Source organism: Macrobrachium nipponense, chromosome 1 (genome assembly GCF_015104395.2).
Source record: "Macrobrachium nipponense isolate FS-2020 chromosome 1, ASM1510439v2, whole genome shotgun sequence".
NCBI lineage: Eukaryota > Metazoa > Arthropoda > Malacostraca > Decapoda > Palaemonidae > Macrobrachium > Macrobrachium nipponense.
The window spans coordinates 112,944,223-112,970,722 of record NC_087200.1 but is presented as its reverse complement, the minus strand read 5'-3'; the positions used below and the strand labels follow the sequence as shown (position 1 = coordinate 112,970,722).

General features: G+C 35.6%; 1 protein-coding gene across 1 annotated transcript in view; it reads left to right on the top strand.

The window, feature by feature from the left end:
- The window catches only part of LOC135219568 (potassium channel subfamily K member 18-like), a 614,734-nt gene that overhangs the window by 423,063 nt on the left and 165,171 nt on the right, over positions 1-26,500 (top strand). The window contains exons 3-4 of the mRNA XM_064256437.1: positions 1,758-2,293; positions 24,420-24,651. Of these exons, the coding sequence (XP_064112507.1) occupies positions 2,236-2,293; positions 24,420-24,651 (290 nt within the window). The 5' untranslated portion in view covers positions 1,758-2,235. The remainder of the gene's footprint in view (positions 1-1,757; positions 2,294-24,419; positions 24,652-26,500) is intronic.

The window sequence follows — 26,500 nt, the reverse complement described above, 5'->3', positions numbered from 1 at the left end:
CTGACAGACAGAAGAAAGGGGGAATAAAAAAAAAAAAAAAAGACAGCCACGCCGTAATCCGTTAAAAAAAAAGTGGACAGAGATACGCCTTTCAGTAAAATATTGTTGGATATTTTACTCAAATATTTTACTGCCCTTGTTTGCGTCTTCTGGGGAAATAAAGAATGTGGAGAGGACTGGAACATCTTTGGGAGACACATATTTCCATAAATACATGAATACTATCGAAACGTACATACACATCCATACATACTTATTTATACATACTTGAAACTATACATATATTCATCTGTTCTACAACAATGTGTGTAGACATGCCAGCGCTGACACACACACACGCACGGTAACGTACGTACATACATACTTTATATGAATGTCTGTTTATGTAAACATCAGTAACCTTAAACCATATACCAGGTCCCCCATTTAATAAATGTATATATGTATGTTTACGTAATCAATAAGTAACGCCAAACCATTCACCAGATCCTACATTTATTATGTATATGTGTGCTTTCTTAAGCATCGGTAGCGTCGTATTTTGCACCAAATCCTCCATTATCGTATGTATGTATGTATATATGTATGTATGTTTACGTAAGTATCAATAACGCAGCACCATAACCAGATCCTTCATTTGATGTATGTATGCATGTATGTATGTATGTATGTATATTTACTTTATCATGAATAACGCCCTACCATATGTCAGATCCTCCATTTACTGTATGAATGTCTGTATATATCTGTATATTTACGTAATCGTCAGTAACGCCCTACCATACACCAGATCCTCCATTTACAAAAATAAACTAACGACTCCGCCTGACTTGAAGCCAAGAATGTGTGCATTCCATTCATATTATTGCCTCCGTAAACCCGCCTCCATGGATCTTCCATCTTGGCATCTAGTTCACACAATGCCTAATGCCCTACTAATGGGTACTTCGGTGTAACTGGGAGTGAATTATGGGAGCCGCGAGAGTTTTTTTTTTTTTTTTTTTTTTTTAGGAAAGACAAATTATTGCTCCTTTCGTTTTCTGGGCGTTTCTTGTTCCTTAAGGGGTTCGAAGGATTGCGTCTGTCATGATGATTTTGATGTCATTAGTGAAGGAGTTTCTCTCTCTCTCTCTCTCTCTCTCTCTCTTATGTGTGTTACAAGAGGTTTCGTAATGCTGCTTATTTTTTGTCTTTCTTCTCTTTCCAAAAATCAGTTCATGTATTTCCTTTTTTTCAGAGAGAGAGAGAGAGAGAGAGAGAGAGAGAGAGAGAGAGAGAGAGAATAATAACAGCATTTTATACGAATGCAATTATAACTCAATCAGAAATTCATATCATATACATAATTCAGCTTAAGTGCAAATGTAAGACGCTTATTTCCATTAATCTTCATGTATTCAGCTAATTCAAAATTTGTATTATTTCTAGTCAGTGAAACTATTTCTTTACTAATTGATTTCTTCGTTTGCACTCACACATCCCCTTCTCTCTCTCTCTCTCTCTCTCTCTCTCTCTCTCTCTCTCTCTCTCTCTCTCTCTCTCCATGATATTCATGATTTAGTGCAAAAATACATAAAGGGATGACTTGCTATCTGTATTATAGATTTGGCAGAACATATTTACCGTGTAATCCCAATAATTAGTGAATAAGTGAATGAATAACCGATATCGAATAAAGAATATCAGAAAGAGAGTAAATTTACCCATAAATTTCTCATTAATGACAACCGATAAAAAAGACAATTTTTCTTTGACAGGTCGCGGTGGTTTGTCTGCAGTGACTTGGAAAAGTTGTCGACGATCTCAAGAAAATCAAATCTCTGGTTCGAGAATCTGAACGATATATCCAGTTACTTTGCGCTCTGTCACGTGCTTTGTGTTGACGATGGTTATATGAATTCAGAAAAGCTCTCAGTTAAGAATTCTCGGTTAATTTTCGTGCTCAAACTTTTGTTTTTATTTACGTTAATATTGTCCATTAATAGGAAAATCTTCTTAGTGTAAATATACGGTAATGAAACTCAGTCATATATAGTTTAAAAAAGGATTTGAACACCTTCAACATCTGTTTAGATTATACCCTTATGTCTCAAGTAGCAAATGGTTATTAGAAAAGTAAGGGTGGTTTTAAAAAGAACCAGTCAAAAGTGTTGTGCTTTGTGATATCCATTCGAACATAGTGTATCCGTCTTCAAGACATATAGCCCGGAAGGACAGGAAGACCATTTCGGCAATATGTCAAGACCCCGTACCCCGGAGCCCCGATCTCGTAGTCGGGAATTGGAAGCTTTAGGTAAGTCTGACTGGCAGTTTCTCAGAATGAGACTCAGGCACGGAAAACGAGACGGTAAAGAAAACGGGAAGTTCCATACCTGACTACATCTTAACCCTCCATCCTGGTCATTTTCCTTGTCAATGTGCGTTTTTGTTTTGTCCCTCCTGCTTAGCTTCCTTAGTTCCTTGATACTTTACGTTCTTATTTACAATTGCGCGTTCATGTATCTGCGTTTCTACCTTCTTCTCTTTCCCTCCGTCTCTCTCACTAAAGCTCATACGTTTGATTATTATACCTCTCGTCTTCATCATGCTGGCAAACTATTCGTGATGACTGCAAAGAGAAACCGACAAATATGGAAACCTTAAAAACAAAAAATCCTTATCCCCACCCCCTCCCACCCCCGTCATGCTCTCTCTCTCTCTCTCTCTCTCTCTCTCTCTCTCTCTCGGTTTGGGTGTATTTTTCCAAAAAATGGCTTTTCCTTTGTCTCTCATTTCAGAACTTCGCACAAAGCCTGATACCAAAGCGTGTTCGGAATGCCAGCTATAGTGGCTTTTTCTTGATTTCCCCGAGGGCTGAGGAGGTATCGCTGCCTGCAGTCTTCCCAACACTTGAAAATACTAAATGCTGCATCTCTCATATTGCTTGATTCCGGTTTGATCTATCTTGGCGGAGGGCTTTTTAATGTTTACATTAATTCATTCCTGATAGGTACGTCCTTGGTTACATGAAGTCAATTCTTTTAATTTTCACTTGACAACATGATCTCAAAAAGTTATGAGTACTATCACCATGATGTTTACTGTCAATCATTAAATTAATTCATGGGAAATTTGTGGTATGTACTTAGCTTTATGAAGAACTAAACAATAACTTAAGCTACACACACACACACACACACACACACACACACACACACACACACACACATATATATATATATAATATTATATATATATATATAAGTATATATAATATATATATGTGTGTGTGTGTGTGTGTGTATGTGTGGTGTGTGTGCGTGTGCGTGTGTGTGTGTGCGTGTGTGTGTATGTGCGTGTGCATGCATTTATGTATGTATGCGTATGCAAACAAGGGTAAGAAAAAATGGTCTTGGGAAGCATGGAGATAATTGAATAAACGAGGGTGGAGGGATTCGTGTGGGGATTTGTTGAAAAGAGTATTCATGAATGCACTATGGAAAGAGATGATTGTGATGGGAAGTTTGCTGAATTATGCGTTTGCTTAGAATAAGCAGAGGAGCAAGTGTCTCTTGCCTCCATGACTACTCAATATCCTCGTGGATGATGCGAGAAGTCAAAGAAAGTTAATCATATTTAGATACAGGGTTGTTGGGCAAGAAAAGGAATTGGGAATGGAGCTTGGAATGGCTGATGTATGCAGACGACAAAATCTGAGCGTGGAGAATAAATAGAAACTAAAGACAGAGTTCGAAACAAATTTACATAATTCAGTTGACATTAAATGTTAGCAAGAATAATAATAGGAGAGTGAAGGGAAACCGGGAGGGAAGAACACTGAACGCTTATACTGATGATGATAGAACACTGAATCCAATTTGTATTTGGTAGTAAATATAATTATGACGATAGGATGAGATTGGAGGCCAGTTGCAGGAGAAATGGAGCAAGAAAGGTGGTGTAAGGTGCATTCAAAAGCCTCCGAAGAGACTATGGAATCAACGTTGGATTGTATAAAGGGAATTTGGGCATCCTGCCTTTTATGAAAATGAGGTGAGGATGTTGTGTGGTCCGAAAGAAAGAGAGAGTGAGTGGCGGATCTACAAATCTTTCATTGGGGGGCCACTTACGATTATTACATATATGTAATATATATGACATGTACACACATACGATATATATGATATATAATATATATATATATATGAATATATATACATACATATATATACATATATATGTATATATATGTATATATATATATATATATATATATATATATATATAATATATATATATATATATATATATATATATATATATATAAACACATATAGTTGTTATTGATGTTGTTGTTGAAATATTCATTAACTGAGCAGATTTTTGCTACTGATAATGAATTATTGAATGAAACAGAGAAGTCCAAGTGAGGTGGGTTGTAGTCGCCGACGTTTTGCTGACAATAGTTTTGTACTGGCGAATAAAGTTGCTGATGTTCTTGAAATTTGAAACGGTGACCTTTGTGTTTCTCTTCTCCTCTGAAGTCAGTGCATGTCATTAGAAATGAATTAATTAAAACATATATATATATATATATATATATATATATATATGAATATATATATATATATATATATATATATATATATATATATGAATATATATATAGATATATATATATATATATATATATATATATATATATATATATATTTATATATATATGTGTGTGTGTGTGTTTATATATATATATATATATATATATATCTATATAAATATATATATATACTATACATATATATATATATATACATATATATATATATATATATATATATATATATATATATATATATATATGTGTGTGTGTGTGTGTGTATATATGTGAGTGTGTGTGTGTGTGCGTGTGTGTGTAGTACAAACAGGAGGACGAAAAGGAGGTGATGCATCTTGCAACTTTATTTCCAGCCAACGTTTCGAAGCATGGCTTCATCATCAGGGCTAAAATACAAAAGTAACAGCAATTAAAATCAATACATAAGACTCAGTATATTATTGATGTTAAAACATAGATATTTGAATCATAACATAAAAGTTAAAACCAACCCAACTTCTCAAAAAAAGAAAACTGAGTGACCAAGAAGGACACCAAAAGGACGAAGAAACATCTTATGCTATAAAAAGAGGGACAGAAGAAGACTCGCTGTTCAAAGATGGAACAAGTTGTTTGATGGTTAACGAGTCGATGATATAGAGAGAGGTTTCATCAGCAGCTTGCTCTAAGATTTCAAAATTGTCTTAGGAAATCAAACATTTACATTTTTTGAGTGTTCTCTTATGTTGCAAAACTCCTTTTTAGTCAAAGTGCTACTACCTGTTCTATCGCTAACGCTACGATGGGAATCGGCTAGCACTTTCAGCATTCTTTTGGTGGGTCCGACGTAATGTCCTATTTACAAGGGTCAAGTAGAGAGGCAAGTCAGGTGAGCAAGTGGACTGCTTCTCTTTTAAAGGCAAGTAGCACAGGGCAAGTGCTTGTATACACAAAGCAAGTGAATCAGACAACTAGCCTCTCAGTTTGTGCTGCGCTTTTGGAGTTTTACAATGGATTTTACGATGACTGTAATTAAAAATGTGTCCAAGTTATTGTACAGTTAGAGGTTAGATATAACTGAGGAGGAGGTTACTCAAGAAAAGCGAATTTGAGTAAGAGAGCTGTTTTGTGAAGATCCCAATGAATATAGATCCTGCTTAAGAATGTCCCAAAAGAGTTTTTGATAAGTTACTAAATGCAGTTGGCCCAGAGATAACGGAAAAACGATACCTTGATGAGAGATTCATGACCAGCTAAAATCAAATTAGAGATGACCCTCACATATCTGGCAACTGGATAATCATTCTGGAATCTCCAGCACCACATTCGGGTTTCAGTTGCTTCAAATTTTAAGATTATCCCAGACGTTTGTGATACAATTTACAACAAGCTGAGCTGGAATAAAAGATAAGGGTTGCCAAGTGCACGTTAACACAGGTCAGGTAGATAGCAAGTATCTTAATTAAGGCCAGTGGTGAATGGAGGGGAAGCAACTTGCCCCAAAATAGACCTCGTGTCTATTCACTTGACTTGCTCTTCAGCTTGACTGTCAACTTGCTTCTTACTTGACTTGCACAAAATATTGGTCACGTTTAATGTTTACACACGTCAAGCTACTTGAAGCAAGCTTCTTGCACACTTTACTTGCGTCTCTACTTGACTCGTGTAAATGAGGCTTTAAAAGTCCCGAGATTACATCTTGGACAAGTATACTTATACACCACCAAAGAACGCATGATGTATGGTATTACAGTGTCTCTATATCTAAAAAGAGATCCGATTGTTTTTGGATTCCTAAGAACGAGTTTGGGATTAAGACAGTAAAAGTACTTCTTTAAAATCTGCCTTAATGTAATTAGGAATTTGTCATCATTCGTAAAAGGCAAGGAAACATAAAAAAATACAGTTTAGGTACAACAATATAATACATATAATATATTATAATTATATATAATTATAATATAATATAATATATATAATACTATATATATATGCATGTATGTATGTATGCATGCATGTAAATGTGTGCGTGTGTGTGGCTGGGTGTGAAAGTTTGTGTCCATTTTGCCTTTTCTAGGTTACTTAGTATTGAAACTTCATGCTTTATTCACTCAATTGTTTTACACCTCAGGACATATTTTTCGTCTTTATGATAAAAACCATATGAACGAGCATGCGTGACTTATTTTTGTGCTTTTGGTTAGTTTATCTTACAACCTGCATACCATTTTGCGTGTCAATCTGGCATTTTTATGTTGAATTTGAGACTGCTTATTCGACAATGAGACGAACAGAGCTCTGCTGTGGCTTTGATCCCTTATGCAAGTTGTTCTATTTCAAGCCTTCGGTTGTGAGTTTCTGTGAAGAGCTGGTTCATATGATATTGCTGACGTCTCCGCTGAGTTAAGGTGGTGTGAGGCAACAGCTATTCCCTGTGATCAAAGCGGCAATGAGAGAGAGAGAGAGAGAGAGAGAGAGAGAGAGAGAGAGAGACCTTACCTTACCTTACAGACCTTACAGTTCGTTCGGGTTGCCCCAGGTCCCTCAGTGTGAGGCGCCTCTAATGTCTACCAGAGAGTTGCTAGTACATCTTCCGGTATATTTTGCATCTTCCAATCTTGGATGGTCTGGGATGCAGTTTAGATATTTGTCGAGCTTATTCTTAAACACATCTACGCTCACTCCTGATATATTCCTCAGATGAGCTGGCAACGCATTGAATAGGGACGCGTGCATTATTTCGATGCTAGGTGCGTAGTGGATTAATGTTCTGTGTGCTTTCCTTATTTTTCATGTATAGTTTTGGGCACTATTAATCTACCTCTGCTTGCTCTTTCTGATATTTTTAGTTCCATGATATTTTCTGTTATTCCTTCTATCTGTTTCCATGCCTGAATTATCATGTAGCGTTCTCTTCTCCTTTCTAGACTATATAATTTTAAGGATTGTAGTCTTTCCCAGTAGTCTAGGTCCTTAACTTCTTCTATTCTAGCTGTAAAGGACCTTTGTACACTCTCTATTTGTGCAATATCCTTTTGATAGTGTGGGTACCATATCATATTGCAATATTCAAGTGACTACGAAAACATATGTTTTATAAAGCATAATCATGTGTTCAGCTTTTCTTTGTTTTGAAGTGCCGTAACAACATTCCCATTTTTGCTTTACATTTTGCCAACAGAATGGCTATTTGATCATTGCATAACATGTTCCTATTCATCATCACACCAAGGTCTTTAACTGCTTCCTTATTTGTGATTGTCTCATTATTAGGTCCCCTATATGCATATAGCTTTCCTTCTCTGTCTCCATAATTTATTGATTCAAATTTATCAGAGTTAAATACCATCCTATTTACCTCTGACCCAATCATATACTTTGTTAAGGTCTCTTTGTAGAGCGTTCCTATCTTCATCTCAAGTAATTTCTCTACTTATTCTTGTGTCATCAGCGAAACTACTCACTACCGAATCCTTAACATTACTGTTCTATTGTCTTCAAATCATAAATAACAAACAATATTGCAGCTAGCACCGTACCTTGTGGCACACCGGATATTATCTTGGTTGGTTTCATCGATTTCTCATCGTTTGCAATAACTATCTGTTTTCTGTTGTGTAAAAATTCTTTTAACCATCTTCCTACTTTATCTACGATATTGTGTTTTCTAATTTTCTTTGCTAATATATTATGGTCTACTTTGTCAAAAAGCTTTTGCAAAGTCAGATAAACCACATCTGTTTCATTTCCGCTTTTCATATTTTTGAATATGTTCTCACGGTGGACTAACAGTTGGGTTTGTGTACTTTTTCCGGGTACGAAACCGTGTTGTCCTACTATTAAACAAATTATTTTTATTAAATGTTTCATAATATTTTTCTTCATTACCCTTTCATACACTTTCATAATATGTGATGTTAGACTCACAGGCCTATATTACTTCCTCTAGTCTTGATCCACTTTTGAAAGTAGGGGTGATATTGCTAATTTGTGCTCATCATAAATCTTGCCTGTATCTACACTTTGTCTTAATAATATTGCAAGTGGCTTGCGATAGAATGAACTACTTTCTTTAACAAAATAGCAGGGACTCCATCCGGCCCTGCAGCAGCTCCATTTTTAATTTCATTCAATTGCCTGACACAATATCAGCTTCATTAATTTCTATGTCAGCTAAATATTCACTATTTTCGTCCTTACTTCTATATCATTAATCTTCATATCTATTCTAGGGGTGAATTCTCTCCTTATAATCGTTTTTCTGCAAATTTATGTTGCAAATTTCCTTTTTTTCATTCGTTAATCTCCCTTTCAATTCTCAGAGGGCCTATTTCTATATTCTTCTTTTATTCATCTTCTTCGCATATGAGTATAATAGTTTGGGGTTTTGCTTGATATTTAATAGGGTTTTTTCTTCCAAGTCCGTTTTTCATTTTCTTTTGATTGTATAATCTTTTGTTCTGCATTTTCTATCTTACTTTTTAGTTCTATAACTTTCCATGCATTTTTTCTTTTGCAAGACCTTTTTTCCACTTTCTGATTTTCTGGAACAAGATCCTTCTGTCTCTTGGTATGCATGAATGATGTTTACTTTTCTTCTTCGGTATATATTTATCCACTATTTTCTCCAATATTTTATATAATATCTCCGTATTTACCCTTATGTCATCACTTACGAAAATGTTATCCCAATCTTTGTTTAATTCTTCATTAATTTCTGACCATTTTATATTTTTACTGTAGAAGTTGTATGCATGTGCTGTCCCGAAAACACCGCATAGAGACACGTCATACCAGCCAATTAGAAACTAATTATATTTCAGACTGAATTTATTTTTTTTCTAATGTGGAACTTTGTCATATTCTCATTTCTGGCCTTTTTAAGCCAACGAAAGAGCTGTCTCAATTATAATGTAATGTAATGAATTCACCCGTCTTTTTGAGTATTCTCCTATCAACGTTAAGTAATTGTGGAAGGAAAGTGTCTCCATGACACATTTTGCATTGTTCTAATTACCTTTATCTTTCAAGCACTCATGTTCTTTGATATCAGGGCCCACCATTGCAATGTCTTTTCGGCAAACTGCTATTCTGCCAAGCTAATCTTTGTACTAAATCACTGGTCCTCATACTTTCTCGCCTTCCTTCATACCCCCTGTGCATTTTATTTGTGCATTGTACAAACAGCTGACCTCGAGATCAACCTTCCTTCTCTTCTTGTTTGTGTTCAGCATCCGTACATCACTGCCATAAAGGAGACTTAGCTTTACATTCTGCTTCCCAAATTCCTAGCTTTGCCGTCCAGATGCTCTTCCTCCAAGCCTTTGCTGCATTCCCAACCACCATCCTGTTCTTTGATACTCCTCTTCTCTCATCCGGACATCAGCTGTCGTTTTTCTCCCATGTAACTTTATGGCTCCCTTCATCCAACATCCTTGGCTTCGAATATCCGCACCAGCAGTCACTGATTCCATCTTCCAGACTTCAACATATCTGTACAACCTGACTCTTGATAGCATTCACTTTCACGGAATTATTATCACCCGTTGATCCTATCATAAGCAGACAACAAGCTCTCTTTTATTCCATAAACTGGCAACCTGCTCTGTAGTTTTCCTGGCCTCTCTCATAAAGCATCCATAAACAAATAACACTATGAAGACAATAAGTTTATCTGAAACCTTCCTTTATACCAAACTAAAGACTATTCACATTCTTACGCAAGTTTCACTTCGATCATCTAAATATTTAATTGATCTCAGTAAATCGCCTTTACTCCATAAGTAGATATTAAACATTTTCCATACGGCATCGCTGTCAGTGATTTCATTAACTTTCAGTAGGTGTAAGTATGAGTAAAACAGCTTTTTAAACATTTATTATATAAAAAAAACACTTGACTAATGTGCCACCTTGCTCAACTGAACTTTCACTGCTTCTCTTCCATCAATTTTTATGATATCTGATATCATCCTGCCTTCTGTCTTACAACTACACTTCAAAGAATGTTAGTTTTGTCTCATTAATTCTTTTCATTTCGCTACCTCACAAAGATTGTTTATTTTTCTTCATATATCAGTGTACTTATAGTCATTCTTGGTGCCCAAGTAATCCGTTCTTTAAGATTTGCATTATATCCTTTTGTTCCTTGCACTCAAATATCTTGAACACTAACCCATTTTTCATTCACCGTCTCCCTTAATGGTATCAAAATTTCTTTCTAATCACACATTTCCTGCCCAAACAAAACTACCTTTCATTTTCATTTCTGCTTCATCTGTTTCATTTATCACAATGTTTTGTTTTCAGACACTTCTATCACCATTGCAGCCATCATAATCTAAAAAAAAATCCTGTTTTAACATTTTCTTTCCCAAGTATATACTTTTGAATTTTCTTCGTTTGTAAACAACTCCAATCACTCCTCCTCATTTCCTTTGAGCATTCCTGCCCTGTCGCTGTCAGCGTCACCTACTTTCACATTTAAATTACCCATCACGACTACCAATTCTCATAATTAAGCCAGGAATAGATTCAGACTTTCTCAAAACTTAACTGTTTCATCTTTAATTTTTTTAAACTTGATGGCCCAGATACACTTGGTATCATGATTTTTTCGCACCTGGTACCCTCAGTTAGAAAAAGAGAATTCTTGGGCTATGTACTGTAATCTTTCTCACTTACCATGGTCTTTCTGACACAACAAGGGCTCTATCTCTTCGCCACACATGACACAATCAATCTCTGTCCCTCTCAGGCCTGATAATTTACCCATTCGTTTTGGCTTTGCTACGCGCTGTAACACGCAACAAGTTTTCTTTAAATACACCCATTTTCATGTAATTTTTCAATTCTGTTCTGCATCAACTCTCGCCTAACATTAATACTTTTTTTTTGTCTTTTTATAAGTTTGTTGGCTTGTTTGTTTTTTGTTTGCTTTTTTGCAACTGGAGTACGTACATACGCACATGTATTTTTGTGTTCGTTTAGATACTAACGCAAAGAAAACAACCCTATGTAGTCAGAAAAGTGGTACACCTCATTGTCGATTAGATGAAAAATCCCAGGTCCCCATACTTCGTTGTCTACTATGGTCATATTTTGCATAATTTATGTGTGCATGTATGGATTTCGTTTGTAATTCCTCTCTTAATTTCACCTACGAAACTTGCGATATTTCGACTTCATTCAGTCTCATACTCTTGGTGCTTTGGCCCTGAGATTCTTCGATATGTCAGCTCATGTAGATAGTATATATATATGATATATATATATATATATATAGATAGATATATATATATATATAATAAAACCAATAAGATATATATATATATCTATATCTATTATATATAATATAATAAATATAATAGATATATATATATATATACTAATATATAAAATTAATATAATTATATATATATATAATAATAAAACCATAATATATATATATATATATCTATATATATTATATAAATATATATAGATAATATAATATAATATATATATAATATATATATATATAAAAGCTATATATATATATATCAATATATATTATAATATATATAATATATTTATTATATATATATATATGTGTTACTAGAAAGCATCCCCTAGTAAATTCAAGCAAGGAAATAGTTCTCTCTGTGTAAATTCCCAGTCATTTTCATCCCCCTGAGTGGCCTGTAAACTTTTGACTGAAAAGAAAGAAGTGTGTAACACGTTGCCCCCGCCTTATGCCAGATACCACCTCTTAGCAGACAAACACTGTGTCTGATTGTGGTAGAACGTGGGATCCCTTGGTAGTAAGACTTGCATTTTCAATAACCCATTTGCGCGAAAATTCTGAACGCCATGTCTGGTTAACCCAGCCCATGTTTCCGGTGGATCGACAATCAACCACCTTATTAGTTCTTGGACCTATGTAAATTAATGTAAATATAGTGCATTTAAAACTAAAGACCAGCTTTTATGTAAATTCCTCCTTCCTCAGTAATATCGGCCTTCTGCCATAGTTTTTCTTTTTTCTTTGTTGTGATGTATTGTTCCTCCATTCAAGGCTAATTTTTTCAGTGTTAAACTACATTTTCTAGGAGTGAGCAAGCAGTTCAGAACAAAATATATATATTGTATATATATATATATATATTATATATATATATATATATATATATATTCTATATATATATGGATATATATATATTATATATACTATATATATATATTATATATCTATATAATATAGATATCTCATAATAATATATATATATATATATATATATATAGATATATATATATATATATAGATATATCTATATATATATCTATATATATCTATATATATATATATATATATATATATCCTATCTATATATATATATATATATATAGATGATATATATATATATATACTATATATAGATATATATATAGATATATCTTATATATATATATCTATAGATATATAATATATATATATATATATATATATATATATATAGATATATATAATATAGATATATATATATATATATATCTATATATATATATATATATATCCATATATATATATATATATATATATATTATACATATATATTTTGTTCTGAACTGCTTGCTCACTCCTAGAAAATGTAGTTTAACACTGAAAAAATTGGCCTTGAATGGAGGAACAATACATCACAACAAAGAAAAAAGAAAAACTATGGCAGAAGGCCGATATTACTGAGGAAGGAGGAATTTACATAAAAGCTGGTCTTTAGTTTTAAATGCACTATATTTACATTAATTTACATAGGTCCAAGAACTAATAAGGTGGTTGATTGTCGATCCACCGGAAACATGTGGCTGGGGTTAACCAGACATGGCGTTCAGAATTTTGCGCAAATGGGTTATTGAAAATGCAAGGCTTACTCCAAGGGATCCCACGTTCTACCACAATCAGACACAGTGTTTGTCTGCTAAGAGGTGGTATCTGGCATAAGGCGGGGGCACACGTGTTACACACTACTTTCTTTCAGTCAAAAGTTTACAGGCCACTCAGGGGGGATGAAAATGACTGGGAATTTACACAGAGAACTATTTCCTTGCTTGAATTTACTAGGGGATGCTTTCTAGTATCACAAGGAGAATAATCACAGCATTGAATTAAGATGGGGGGAATGAGAAACTTAACAAAGTAGGGGGAAGTCGCCTTGGAAAAATGGAAATAAAATACAGACAAAAGGCAAAACAATTCCCTGGCTGAACTGGAATTTACTCTTACAGTACCTGGAAATCCTGGGCTCGGTAGTCTTCTTAATTGCTTGATACTTCTGTGCACTATGGACATATAAAAATACTTGGGATTTCCCCAGTGGAGGCAGGGGGAGCAGAAAGGGGCGAAGTGTTGTCTGCAGGGTGAGATGGCAGGAGCTACTGACCTCTCCTAGGTCTAAGGATCTTCTGAGGGCAAACCGCTATTCCCTGCTCCTTTTAAAATTTTCCTGGTAAGTTCTGCCCACGCCCTGTGGAGGTTAAATTCCAACAGCCAATGGGAGCAGAGATAGCTTTCTAGAGAATGGATACTTTCAGTTCAAAGGGGTAACTTGCATATAGACAAGGATGGATGAATCTTGTTATAAGAGATCTGAACTTTCCTTGGTTCTTGCTTAAAATCTTGAACAATATATATATATATATACTATATATATATATATATATATATATATATTACATGTGTGTGTGTGTGTGTGTGTGTGTGTAACTGAATCCCGAAAGTTTGGAATGTGATAAATGCATAAATAAAGGTATAAGCCACAAAGGAAAGTTAAACAACAGAGTAGGTACAAGGTCTTTCGACTCAACAACCCTTACTTAGCAGACATTAAGTCGAAAGATCTTGAAGCTACTCCATTTGTTTATCTTTCCTCCGTGGCTTATACATTTATATATATATATATATATATATATATATATATATATATATATATATATTTCATTTTGTTATTTTCATCATTCTATCCCTTTCTAAGCATGTATTTATTGATGAAGCAAAACAAAAACATATCAGCGAACAATTAAAACAAGATAAACTGGCCCTAATCGGGTACAACCATGGGCCATTTCCCCAGTATAAATCATAGCTTCATCTTAAGTAGGAATGATTCTTGATCAGCATTCATCTCAAATACAGGCACGCCGCTTTTGACTTGTTAAGTATCTATGTATCTTACATTAAAAGTATTGTTTATAACATCACTTGATTTTTCCGGAACAGACTTGGTCTACAGCCCTACATTTCATCTAAAATTCTCTGAGCGTTACCACGTGATTATGCCTCCGTTTGATCCTATTTGTCACACTATCTTCCCTTCTGTTTTTTTTTTTTTTTTTTTTTCTTTAGGCATTCACGGTAGCAATTTCGACTCTCTTTGTTAATTTTCTTATGCACATTCAACGGCAACAGTTCTGAATTAAATAAGATTTCAGTTGTTAGTGGAAGTCATATCAAATGCACATCTGTTGGCCGAAGGAACTGGACTTTTTTTTATTAAATAAATCAAAGATGAAATAAAATGGCATGTTTAGAAATGCAGGAAACAAGAATTTTATTATTTCTGGACAGGAATAATTATTCCATGCATAAATAACTCAGCACTCTAATCCAGTAATCTGATTGTAACCCCTCTTTGATTATCCAATTTTTTAAGGCAGTATAACCTTTGACTGTAATTTTAAGAGAAGGCCGTCGGGACTGGAAATTCAGAGATCTATCCCGAATCTGAAAGCAGGGAGGAAAAAGACATCAAAGCGAAATGAACGAATGGTGACAGACCCACCTCTCAAAATTGAGTCGATCCAAGTCTTACACCGAAGAGGCTTCACCTCTATCTTACACAAATGCGCCCTCCGTCAATTCCTTTGCAATTACCTCTTTAAGAAGATACATTTCAACGACGCCACTTTCTTGATTCAGCTCTCGTTTGGTTTCGTACATTATGCAAAGCAGCCTCGCTCCCAGACGAGACAACAAGACATTCAAGCTCAATAACATATCTCTTCATTCCTGGAGGAGTTTGTTGACGTCCTCCTGCCAAACATCCGCAGACTTTAGAATTTACTTCCAAGTTGACGCCTTCGTAGGCTCTTCTTTACACTTGTAGCTCGCCATGAATTGACACGATGCCCTTTATTTATCTATCGCCTTTTGATATTTAAATGTATAATTTGTTGAGTTTGCTACGCAATAAAATATTGGTTTTTCCTAAAATGAATAGATTTTTCTGCAAGCCTCGTGTACTTTAGGGAGAAAATCCCTTTCTTTGTGTGTGTGTGTGTGTATGTGTGTGTATGTGTGTGTGTGCGTATGTGTGTGTCTGTGTATGTGTGTTTGTCTCCTTACTAGCTGCTTATAATAAGATTAATTTTTGCAACTGATTTTTAAATGTTCACTAATTTCTCGAAGCATCACTTTACCTTATTTCTCAAACCTTTAACTTCACATCATGAAATTTTGACTTTAAATTCACAGCGCCACCGATATAAACTTTCCTCTTACTGTAGGGGAGCTGTATGTCTAGACAAATTGACAGCAGTTAAGGGATGGTAAAGATCACTGATATGAGAAGAGAGTCGAGATTGAAATGGTATGGGAATGTGGTAGGGATGAGTGAAGTGGAAGGAGTGAAGATGGCTTGGAGGGAACCTGTTAAGGGTAGAGGGACAAGAGGCAGGCGAAGGAGGATTTGGAAAAGGGTTTAGTGGAGGAAGATGCTTTCAATACGAATAGTTGGAAAAGACGCGTCAATGCAACCGACGTCCTAGCCAAGGGATTGCGGTGGGGATGAAGAAGTAATTTCTAGAATCACATAATGACAACATAAAGCTTATGGATCTGGTGAACCGTTCAAGCAGATAATAATCCAGTTGTGCCCTGTTAAACGTTTACAAATATTCTCTTCCTGTATGGTCTGTCTAAGAGTTGCCTCTAGACTTATGACAACTTGCTCTATTTAAAAAACAGTCCCTTCCAAACAGAGACGTTTCTTTTGCTGACATTTTTGAAGAGCCTCTTCAAAATTGTCCTAATTCATGAGTCTGTCAATCTGCTTCTTAACTGAGATTACAGAAATAAGGCTACTCATTATTTGAACGACCTAGAAGCAGAATTAACGGCACAGTTACCAAACCTATACCAAATGTGTCCCCCTCATCACTCTCCAAGGGTTCCTTTTTACTAAATTCTATATAGGCATGAGTGAGGAATATGTCCTCAGGCAGATCTAGTCCTCTCAAACGCATAGATGCTAAAGCAAAATTATTTTCATCAGGGTCGAACATGTAGAAGACCTATAGACTCTGCTTAAATTAACTTATGAGTGAAATTGAAATGATAACCACCCAGTACTAAAATAATTGTGCATCAAGAGGCCCCACGAACCTACTACAAGTATCTAGCAAAAACCACCACCCTTGCTCTTTGCCTGACTGAAAAGATTAGGTGCCCTGTGAGTTATAAGAAAACTGTTATCAATACCTTTGTCAAGAACTGAGGAGTAATAAAAGTGAAGATAATTTTTTAATAACATTGTTTTTTATAAGAATTAAATCAGTTTACCTTCTATCTCCTAACAACCCATTACCCTTCTCCCGAGCGAGAGGAGGAATGGCAAGTACTGTTTTAATTGCCATGAAGGATGATATGAACACGTCCTTCTAAATATTTCTCACACCATCTCCAGGAGGTCGTCATCTTCAAGCCGTATTAATCTACTCATAATGGCTTCGTTTTGTACTACATATTCATTAAAATATGAGATCACTAACACAGAACGTGTTGGCCTTTGGCTGCGTTTCCTCATAGCTTTTCATGTATTACTGCAACATTCATCCCTGAAGGTTTTGTATGAATTCAATAAAAAGAGGATGTATGCCTGTGACTAACAAAGATGGGACACTCCAAGTGAGACTTCAGAGAGACTACAGAAAGCTAAAATTATGCAATCATCTTTAATATAACACAGTAAATATTACAGACTTACCAATCATTACAGTAAGAAAACAAAGGGAGGCCAGTCAGTGCAGCTGATAAGAGTGGCTATCAAGCAGCAGGTACATCCAGTAACTATGATAACGCACTTTACAAACTTCTTCGGTTGTATACGTTAATGTACAGTTCCTTTGCTAATTCATTGTTGGTTTTCCCTTAATAACAAAGTAAGCATCAGTTGTTATGCTGGATACCTATGTAAGAGAGGAAATACATTTCCAATATGCTGTTGAGATCTTACTGTTGTCTGACCTTTCTTCATTTTCTGTATTCACCTTCCTTGATAAGGAGTTATCTGGCTTATTGATACCCAGGAGGATACTTCCAGAGAAAATTATCGGCAAAGGATTCCAGCATCAATTGAATCTAGAATATTAAGTGGGAGCCAGGAACTGTTAGGAGAACTGGGAGGCCTTATGGAACACCAAAATCAAAGTTTCTATTGGGATCTAGGTCGGTGATGACATAATATTTGCTATAAAGATTATGCAAATTCCCATCCTCAAAGTTGAGAGGAGATAAACATTCTATTGTCTTGTAAAAGCCCTTAACATCCTTAATATTGTGAAGTGATAATGAGAGTTAAAAAGGGCTTGAGTATTCCTCTTGAATTATTCAACGTAGATAGACTTTTCCAAAGACGCCATTTTACTAGAAATATATTGTTAAGGATAACATTTAATTTATTTTTGTTGCTGGGGTTTTGGGTGTAGTGGTATGATAACTAAGGAGTTGGCATACCAAATTCTGAATAAATATTGCATGGCTAAAGCGGTCAACAGTGTTGGAAAAATCTATCTACGTCGAATAATTCAAGAGGAATACTCAAGCCCTTTTTAATTCTCATTATCACTTCACGATATTAAGGATGTTAAGGGCTTTTACAAGACAAGAGAATGCTTATCTCCTCTCAACTTTGAGGAGGGGAATTTGCATAATCTTTATAGCAAATATTATGTCATCACCGACCTAGATCCCAATAGAAACTTTGATTTTGGTGTTCCATAAGGCCTCCCAGTTCTCCTAACAGTTCCTGGCTCCCACTTAATATTCTAGATTCAATTGATGCTGGAATTCTTTGCCGATAATTCTCTCTGGAAGTATCCTCCTGGGTATCAATAAGCCAGATAACTCCTTATCAAGGAAGGTGAATACACAAAATGAAGAAAGGTCAGACAACTTTCCCCCTCCCCCAACATCTTTTATTATTCACTCTTCTTTTTGCCCGATAACTTTCTTTACATCGCTGGTGTTCTTTATCCGAGTGACCTGGAAATGCCTTCCTAAAGCCGTGAACTCTCTCTCTCTCTCTCTCTCTCTCTCTCTCTCTCTCTCTACCTCTCCTCTCAAAATTCTGGAAACAATTTCCCTCATAAGTGAATTTAAGTCTGTCTCCTTGAATATATCTTGTTTGTGTCCTCTCATGTCCCGACGACTCCTCTCTTGAGATTTCTTCAATTTCAGGTTTCCCTGGAAGTTGCTCCCAGAACTCCTTAAAGATTTAAACAGGCTGTTTCTGCGGAAATTATTAAGAATCCCAACCAGGCTGGGTAAAACTAGGAGAAATTCAGTGACTTGGACAAATAGCATTTTCCAATCTCAGTGTTTCTCTAACTATCCCATTTTCTTTTCAAGTGTCGCACTCCAATTTTCATTAATATACATTTATATAGAAATCTAATCAAGAATATAATATTTTTTACCATTAGTTAGGGCGTATCAGTTTTGTTTCATTTTGATGTATATATATACAAAATGTTAGTAAGCTTGATTTAAGCTGCCATGGAAAAATTGTAAAAGAGAGACAAAAGATAACGACATTTGCTTTTACGATGCCCTCAATGGCATGGTTGGGACTAAAGACATCTATCACATTGGTAACCTAATCTAAACTTGAATGTATATCGTTGGTTTTGCACCAATAAAAGATCGTTCATACTTTTACCTTTAGAAAATAGCATTCAGACTAAGTAAAAAGCATACCACCACGTCGTACCCAACAACTTTCCATTAAGCTTCTTCTTTCCAATTGTTTTAGGAAAACTTAACTTCTCTCCAATTTTAAGTTTGAACATTTGCAGAATTCTATGTTTCTAATGAATATCCATGTTTTATTAAGCCTTTATTCTTTTCTAAAGAGGAACGTAACTTTCACTCCCCCTTCCCTCCCCCTCCCCTCCCCCTTCCAATTGCCTTCCCTGTACCCTCTTCCGTTCTTTTCCTTCCCCTCCCCTTTCTCTCCTCCCTTCCCTCTCCCCCCTCCCCTTTTAACCCATCCCTCCCCCTCTTTCCCCTTCACCTCACCCTTCCCCTTCCCCTCTTCCCTCTTCCATCACCCTTCCCCTACCCTTCCCCTCCCTTCTTCCCTCTTCTATCACCCTCACCCTCCCCTTCCCCTTCCTCCTCCCCTCTTCCCTCTTCCATCACCCTTCCCCACCCTCTTCCCTCCTTATACCTGTAGACTGTCATTCAGTTTTCCCTGGCAACACCAGGTTGGTCAGCTAGTAATTAATGTAGCAGGTCTGCCCTTGTTGGCAAATAAGGTTGCCAGGCATCCTGGCTTGGAAAGAACAGTTGTCATTTCACCGCATTCTTTCTTTGTCCCTTGTTGAATCTGGAAAGGATGTCAATAATAATTGAGTTAAATTATCATGACAATCTACTTCTATCGTATATTGTCAATCACCTGAATAAAACGGAACCAACTTACTTGTTTACATTTTAGTGGGCTGGTTGATGTTCCAATCTTCATGTAGCATACAGTGACACAACTCGCAAACAATGTGATAGCAGTGACTTATAGTCCACATTAATGTCAGTGATTTGCGTATCAGAGATTAACTGTTCAAATACGATGTCAGTGCAGCACGATTTTGTGACCTGTATTGTTTATGCTATATAGGTACCCATTTTTATGACAGTAATTTACAGGTTAAACTGTTGCTTGTGATTTGTGTCACTGAGATCTTTTGCCTCTTTGGAAATCTAATTTTTTCTTTTTTTATTGATGCTCTTGATGTCCTTCCATTTGACTTCTCTGTTGTGTTTTTTGCTTTCTTCCAGCTCTTCTCATTTCGGATTTCTGGTCTCTTCCTGTATCCAGTCTCCCTTTCGGCCCTCGTCTCCTTGACTCTCTTCTTTGCAGACCCTCACGCATCCTTTCTCCGATTTCTCTCAGCCCTTTTGTCAGCCCTCCTCTTCCTCAGGATCTGCAGCTTCTACCATCTGAATTTTTTCTTTGCGCCTGAAGGAGCGTTCGTTTGACCTCTCTCCTTCCTGGAACCTTTTTCTCTGTCTTTTCTATGTGAGCAATTATGCCGTGTTTAGCATTCTTAGGATTTTGTTTAAACGCCTCCAAAATTGTTCTTAGTTCTCTCTCTCTCTCTCTCTCTCTCTCTCTCTCTCTCTCTGTCTCTCTCTCTCTCTCTCTCTCTCTCTCTGCGCGTGCACGCTTTTGACGGCAATGATGCCTAATTGCTGGGATGTCATCACAGGGCCAAATCATTGCAGAGGGGTTTTGTTTAACCAGCTCACCGAACCAATACGATTTCGAGAAGTCTTGTATTGTGCCAACTCTGAATTTATATATATTCGGAAAATCAAAATATATATATACATACATACATATATTTATACACACACATACACACACCCACATATATATATATATGTATATATATATATATATATATATATATATATATATATATATATATATTCAAAATTTTGAATTTCTTAAAACAGGGTTTACACTTCTTGTGCACTTACTAGGCATTCACTATACACTAAATGATCACTAAACACTCACTGCAACCCAAACACTCGGTAAACATTCGTTAAAACTCACTTAATCTCCAACATTGATTAAACACTAAACATTCGCTAAGCACTCACTTTACACGAAACACTCATTGAGCTCTAACACTTATCAAACACTAAATACTCACTAAACCCTAAATGCTCATTAAACCCTTAAACACTCTTTAAACACTAAACAGTAAATCAACATCCACTCATCACTCATTAACACTCACTAAACATTCACTAAATACTAACATTCACAAAACATTCACTAACACCCTTTAAACATTCACTGAGTGCTTAATAAAAATTTAATAAACACAACATTCGCGAAACATTCACTAAACCCTAAACACTCACTGAATACTTACACACTAAACATTCACTAAACACTCACTAAACATTCACTAAGCCCTAAACACTCACTAAACATTCATAAATACTTAGACACTAAACATTCACAAAATACTTATTCATTCACCAAACCCTAAAAATTCCCTAAACATTCACTAAACACTTACTCACTAAACTGTACAAATTCGCTAAATTCATTAAACATTAACGATAAAAAGAATTCACAATCGCACTAATCCCCTGTTCAATTTGCGGGTTACCAGACCTTTAAAAATGGATGCAAAGCTTTGCAGTGCCGCCCTGGTGGAAGACCACCGAACTGCATAGTATTGGTTATAGAGATCGCAAATCTAGGTATATAATACTTTTATGGTCTCGACACAGAACACAGTATTGGAAGGAGAAGGGTAAAGGACATCATTGTTACCATAGTTTATTATTGCAACATTTTACGGCAGTTGCTATTGTCGCATTTTCAAGGCTGTAATTATTGAAAATAACCATCTTACAAAAATATGCAAAACAAACTTTAATTATAAAGATTATTGTATAAAAGGACAAGCACAAAAGGAAAAATACCTCAATATACTTCAATTAATTTTTGTAAAGAAGACAGTTCCAACACTCAACACTCTACAACCTTTAAATAACCTCTGTATAATTGTTTATTGTTTAAATTTTTGTTCATGTTCTCCTTTCCTTCGTTCTTTGTTGCTTTCGCTGGACTTTTAAAAAAAATTATATTTTTAGTCTCATTACTTTTGCGGTTTAGGTATTTGCTCTCCCTATTCCCCTTGTTCTTAGTCTTACAATCTATGTAAATATTGATGGTTTAACGTGAATTTTTGTAGACTTCATTTTCAGTAAGTGCAGCCTTGAAAATGCGACAATACCAGCTATCGTGAAACAACTGTCATAGAATGTCGGCATAATAAACTGTGATATCAGTGGTGCCCTTTCCCCCTTCCCCTTCGCCTTTGAGGACTATATAATATATTATATTATTTGATATAGATATATTATATATATATATATATATATAACATATATATATATATATACATATATATAATATATAATATATATATAATATATATGTATATATATTATATATAATATATATTATATATCTATATATATATAATACTTATAATATATAGTATATATATATATATATATATATATATATATATCATATATATTTATTTATTTATTTATTTGTGTGTATTAATATATACGGGTGTGTGTATGCGTGAGTGTGTGTGTTGTGACTGTGTCTATAAAGCATATTAACTTGCAAGTACATGAGAATGAATGTCTCTTAAGTCCTTTAGAAAAAGGTGAATGTTAAAGAACAGAAGAGAAAAGAAAAGAGGACAGAAGGGGAAAAGAAGAAAGCTCGAGCCCCAAAAAATAGACGGCTGAGCGGACTTTCAATGGCGGCAATCGTCTATGTGCAGGAGGCAGTTGTTGATACAAGTCTGTTTTATGGATTTTGTTGCATGAGAAAGAAAGAAATGAGCGCAGTTGTTGTGAGGTATATTTTATGAAATGAAAGCTTAACAGATTGTGAGTGAAGTGATTCGAATGCAGTGCGGTGAAAGGACTGGAGTGGCACTTCAAAACTGTCACAGGGTATATATATATATATATATATATATATATATATATATATATATATATATATACATATATATATATATATATATATATATATATATATATGTATATATATATATATATATATATATATATATATATATATATATATATATATATCATCATCAGTTACTTTCTTCTATTCTTTTCATTGCCAATGCAAGGACTGCTGTTACTGAATAAAATTAACATTTTAATGATAATAAAACACTATTTTTAAGAAATATTTCAGTTACTACTGTCTGATAAGGTCCAAAAGGACGATATTTTCATCAGCTGAACTGTGTTGCCACACAGTATGTGTGGTCAACATGATATCATATAGAATTGGACAGCCTAGATGAAGGCAATTATTGAATCCATTATCCCTTTAGATCACTTATTTAACTATGATAATGACCCTCAAACTATTAACCCTTAGATGTTGAGAAATGATACCAAAAGTAGAAGTTGTTTGAAGGTAATGCATATTTTTGTTCGTGTATCACAATAGAGATCATTTGAATACCCTTATCAGAAATAACAGCATACAACAGCCGAAGAATATTATATCAATAATAATTAGTCAATAAAGATGGTAGCGTCGTCAGTGCACCTCGCGAAGGCATCTGCAGTGTCCCCAGTCCTCCTAGCTACACCCACTTTCTTTCCCTTTACCTTACCTCCATTCCAGCTTCCTTTCTTCAGTCTTACTGTCCAGCCTCTCAAATGACTAGTTCTTAGTGCAACTTCGGGATTGCCTTCTTGCTCCAGCGTTAGATCCCTGTACTTCATCTAATTTATTTTTTGGATTTTGTATTTTGAAGACCAACCGCTCCAACTCCCCTTTCCACTGTGTTAAGAGCTGGATGGCTGAAAGTACAATTTAGATTTCATGAAAATAAAGGGAAAGAACACTAGGAATGTACCACATATGCAATTCCAATCTATGAATAAAGCAAACACATCAAAATGATAAAAATAAATCGCGCTTTCGAGTAATTCGTCACGATTTTCTGATTTCAGACGGTCGAGGCACTCCGCCTCATGGCACCCCTGCGGGTGGCACCCCACAGGGAGGGACGCCGTCGTCGGGAACCCCTTTGTCTGGGACTCCTCTCCTCACAGTCAGACGTCCGCCTCGGGCTTCCACGCCGTCCACTGCGCCTGTTTCGCCCTCTCGTACAGGCACGCCCCCCGCCAGTTCGACTCCGCGTTCTGGGACGCCTCCGCCAGAAAATGCCCCAGGATCGAGGAGGTTTGTTGGAAGATCTCTCTCTCTCTCTCTCTCTCTCTCTGTAGAATGATGGACAAATTAGTCAGAAATACAAAGATTTATGAGGATAAGAGAGTTTCATCAGTTTGTAAGGAAAACCCAAAAACAATTCTTTGCTCATGTTAATAGTAGGAAACAAATAAAAAGTAGCATGGGTCCTTAAGAGACAATAAAAAAAACCTCGTGAATTCAGACTTCGAAAAAACAATTATTAAATAAGTTTTTTACTAGTGTTTTCACAATTGAAGACACTACCTCAGTACCGGAACCTGCAATTGAATATGAAGGGGCAGAACCGTTGGACAAAATAATATTTACAGAAGAAGAGGACATTAAAAACAAAATAGGCAAACTAAACAAGTTCAGATCTCCTGGCCCGGATGGGATTCATCCAAGGGAAATTAAAGAGCGAAAAAGTGCTGAACAAAGAAAGGCACCAAAAGGATTGAAAATAGGTAATGTGCCCCCAGTTTACAAAAAAGGTCCAAGAGAAGAGCGGGAAAATTATATACCAATCTGTCTAACGTTGGTCGTTTGTAAGATTTTTGAGTCCATAATAGCAGATCAAATTGTGGATCACATTGATAAAAACAACTTGTTAAACAGCCAACACGGTTTCAGACAAAACAGATTCTACCTTTCAAACCTCTTGGATTTTTTTTTTTTTTATAACATGCTTGATACTTACGACAGTAGTAGAACAATAGATATACTCTACTTAGATTTCCAAAAGGCCTAGATCGAAGACTGGCTAACTTATATAAAACAGAGTCGTAATAAATGGTGAAGAATCAAAATGGGCAGATGTGACAAGTGGAGTTCCTCAGGGTTCTGTCCTTAGCCTTCTCTTGTTTCTTTATTTACATTATATTGACATTAATGTAGGATTAACTAGCAGGATAGCCAAATTTGCAGATGACACCAAACAAGATCTAAATGCAGCAGACCCAGATACAGTTGAAAATTTAAGAAAGGATCTGAAGAAAATAGTTGAGTGGTCAAAAAGATGGCAAATGCCTTTTAACTTGTATAAGTGTGAAGTGTTACAAATAGGAACAGAGAACCTTCACGTTAACTACATGCTGCTTGGGAATGGCATAAATATTGTAGAACAAGAAGAGTACCTTAGAGTCATTATTACCAATGACTTCAAACCCACAAAACTGTGCATAAAAGCTGAAAATAGTGGGATACATAACGAGGCAGTTCAAATACTGAAACAAGGAAACGGTGCTGCAGCTCTACACATCAATAGTTAGACCTCGTCTGGAATATGCAGTACAATTTTTGGTCACCAACTCTAAGAAAGGACATAAATAGATTTGAAAGGGTACAAGCAAGAGCCACAAAGTTAATTCCATCCATCAGGCAAATTGGTTACTAAAGACGACTATAGAGCGGGATTCCACCGAGGCAACATTTTGGCAATGTGGCATGCTACACTGTCGCATACGCCAAGTGTGTTTCCACCAATTCGACAGAAGGCAACATGTAGCACGCAACTGAATGGCATGCGACAGATGGCAACTGGTTTCCGTGTGACCTGACGCATGCGACAAGATTGTTGAACGCCTTCCCACCAGCCGCAGGAAGGATTCGATGTTGAAAGCAACAAGACGAATTGGTCACAAGAAAAAACCATAGAGTTTATTTATAGAAGAATGTAGGCAACTTGCTGTTATGTGAGGTATATGCTTGACAATAGTACAAGAATAACCATGCTAAACAAGATGCATTGTGGGGATCAGTAGAGAAATATAACTAGTCGAGAAATATAACTAGTCATGGCATAAATTAGTAAAAAAGATCAAGAACTTGCGTACCTCACTCA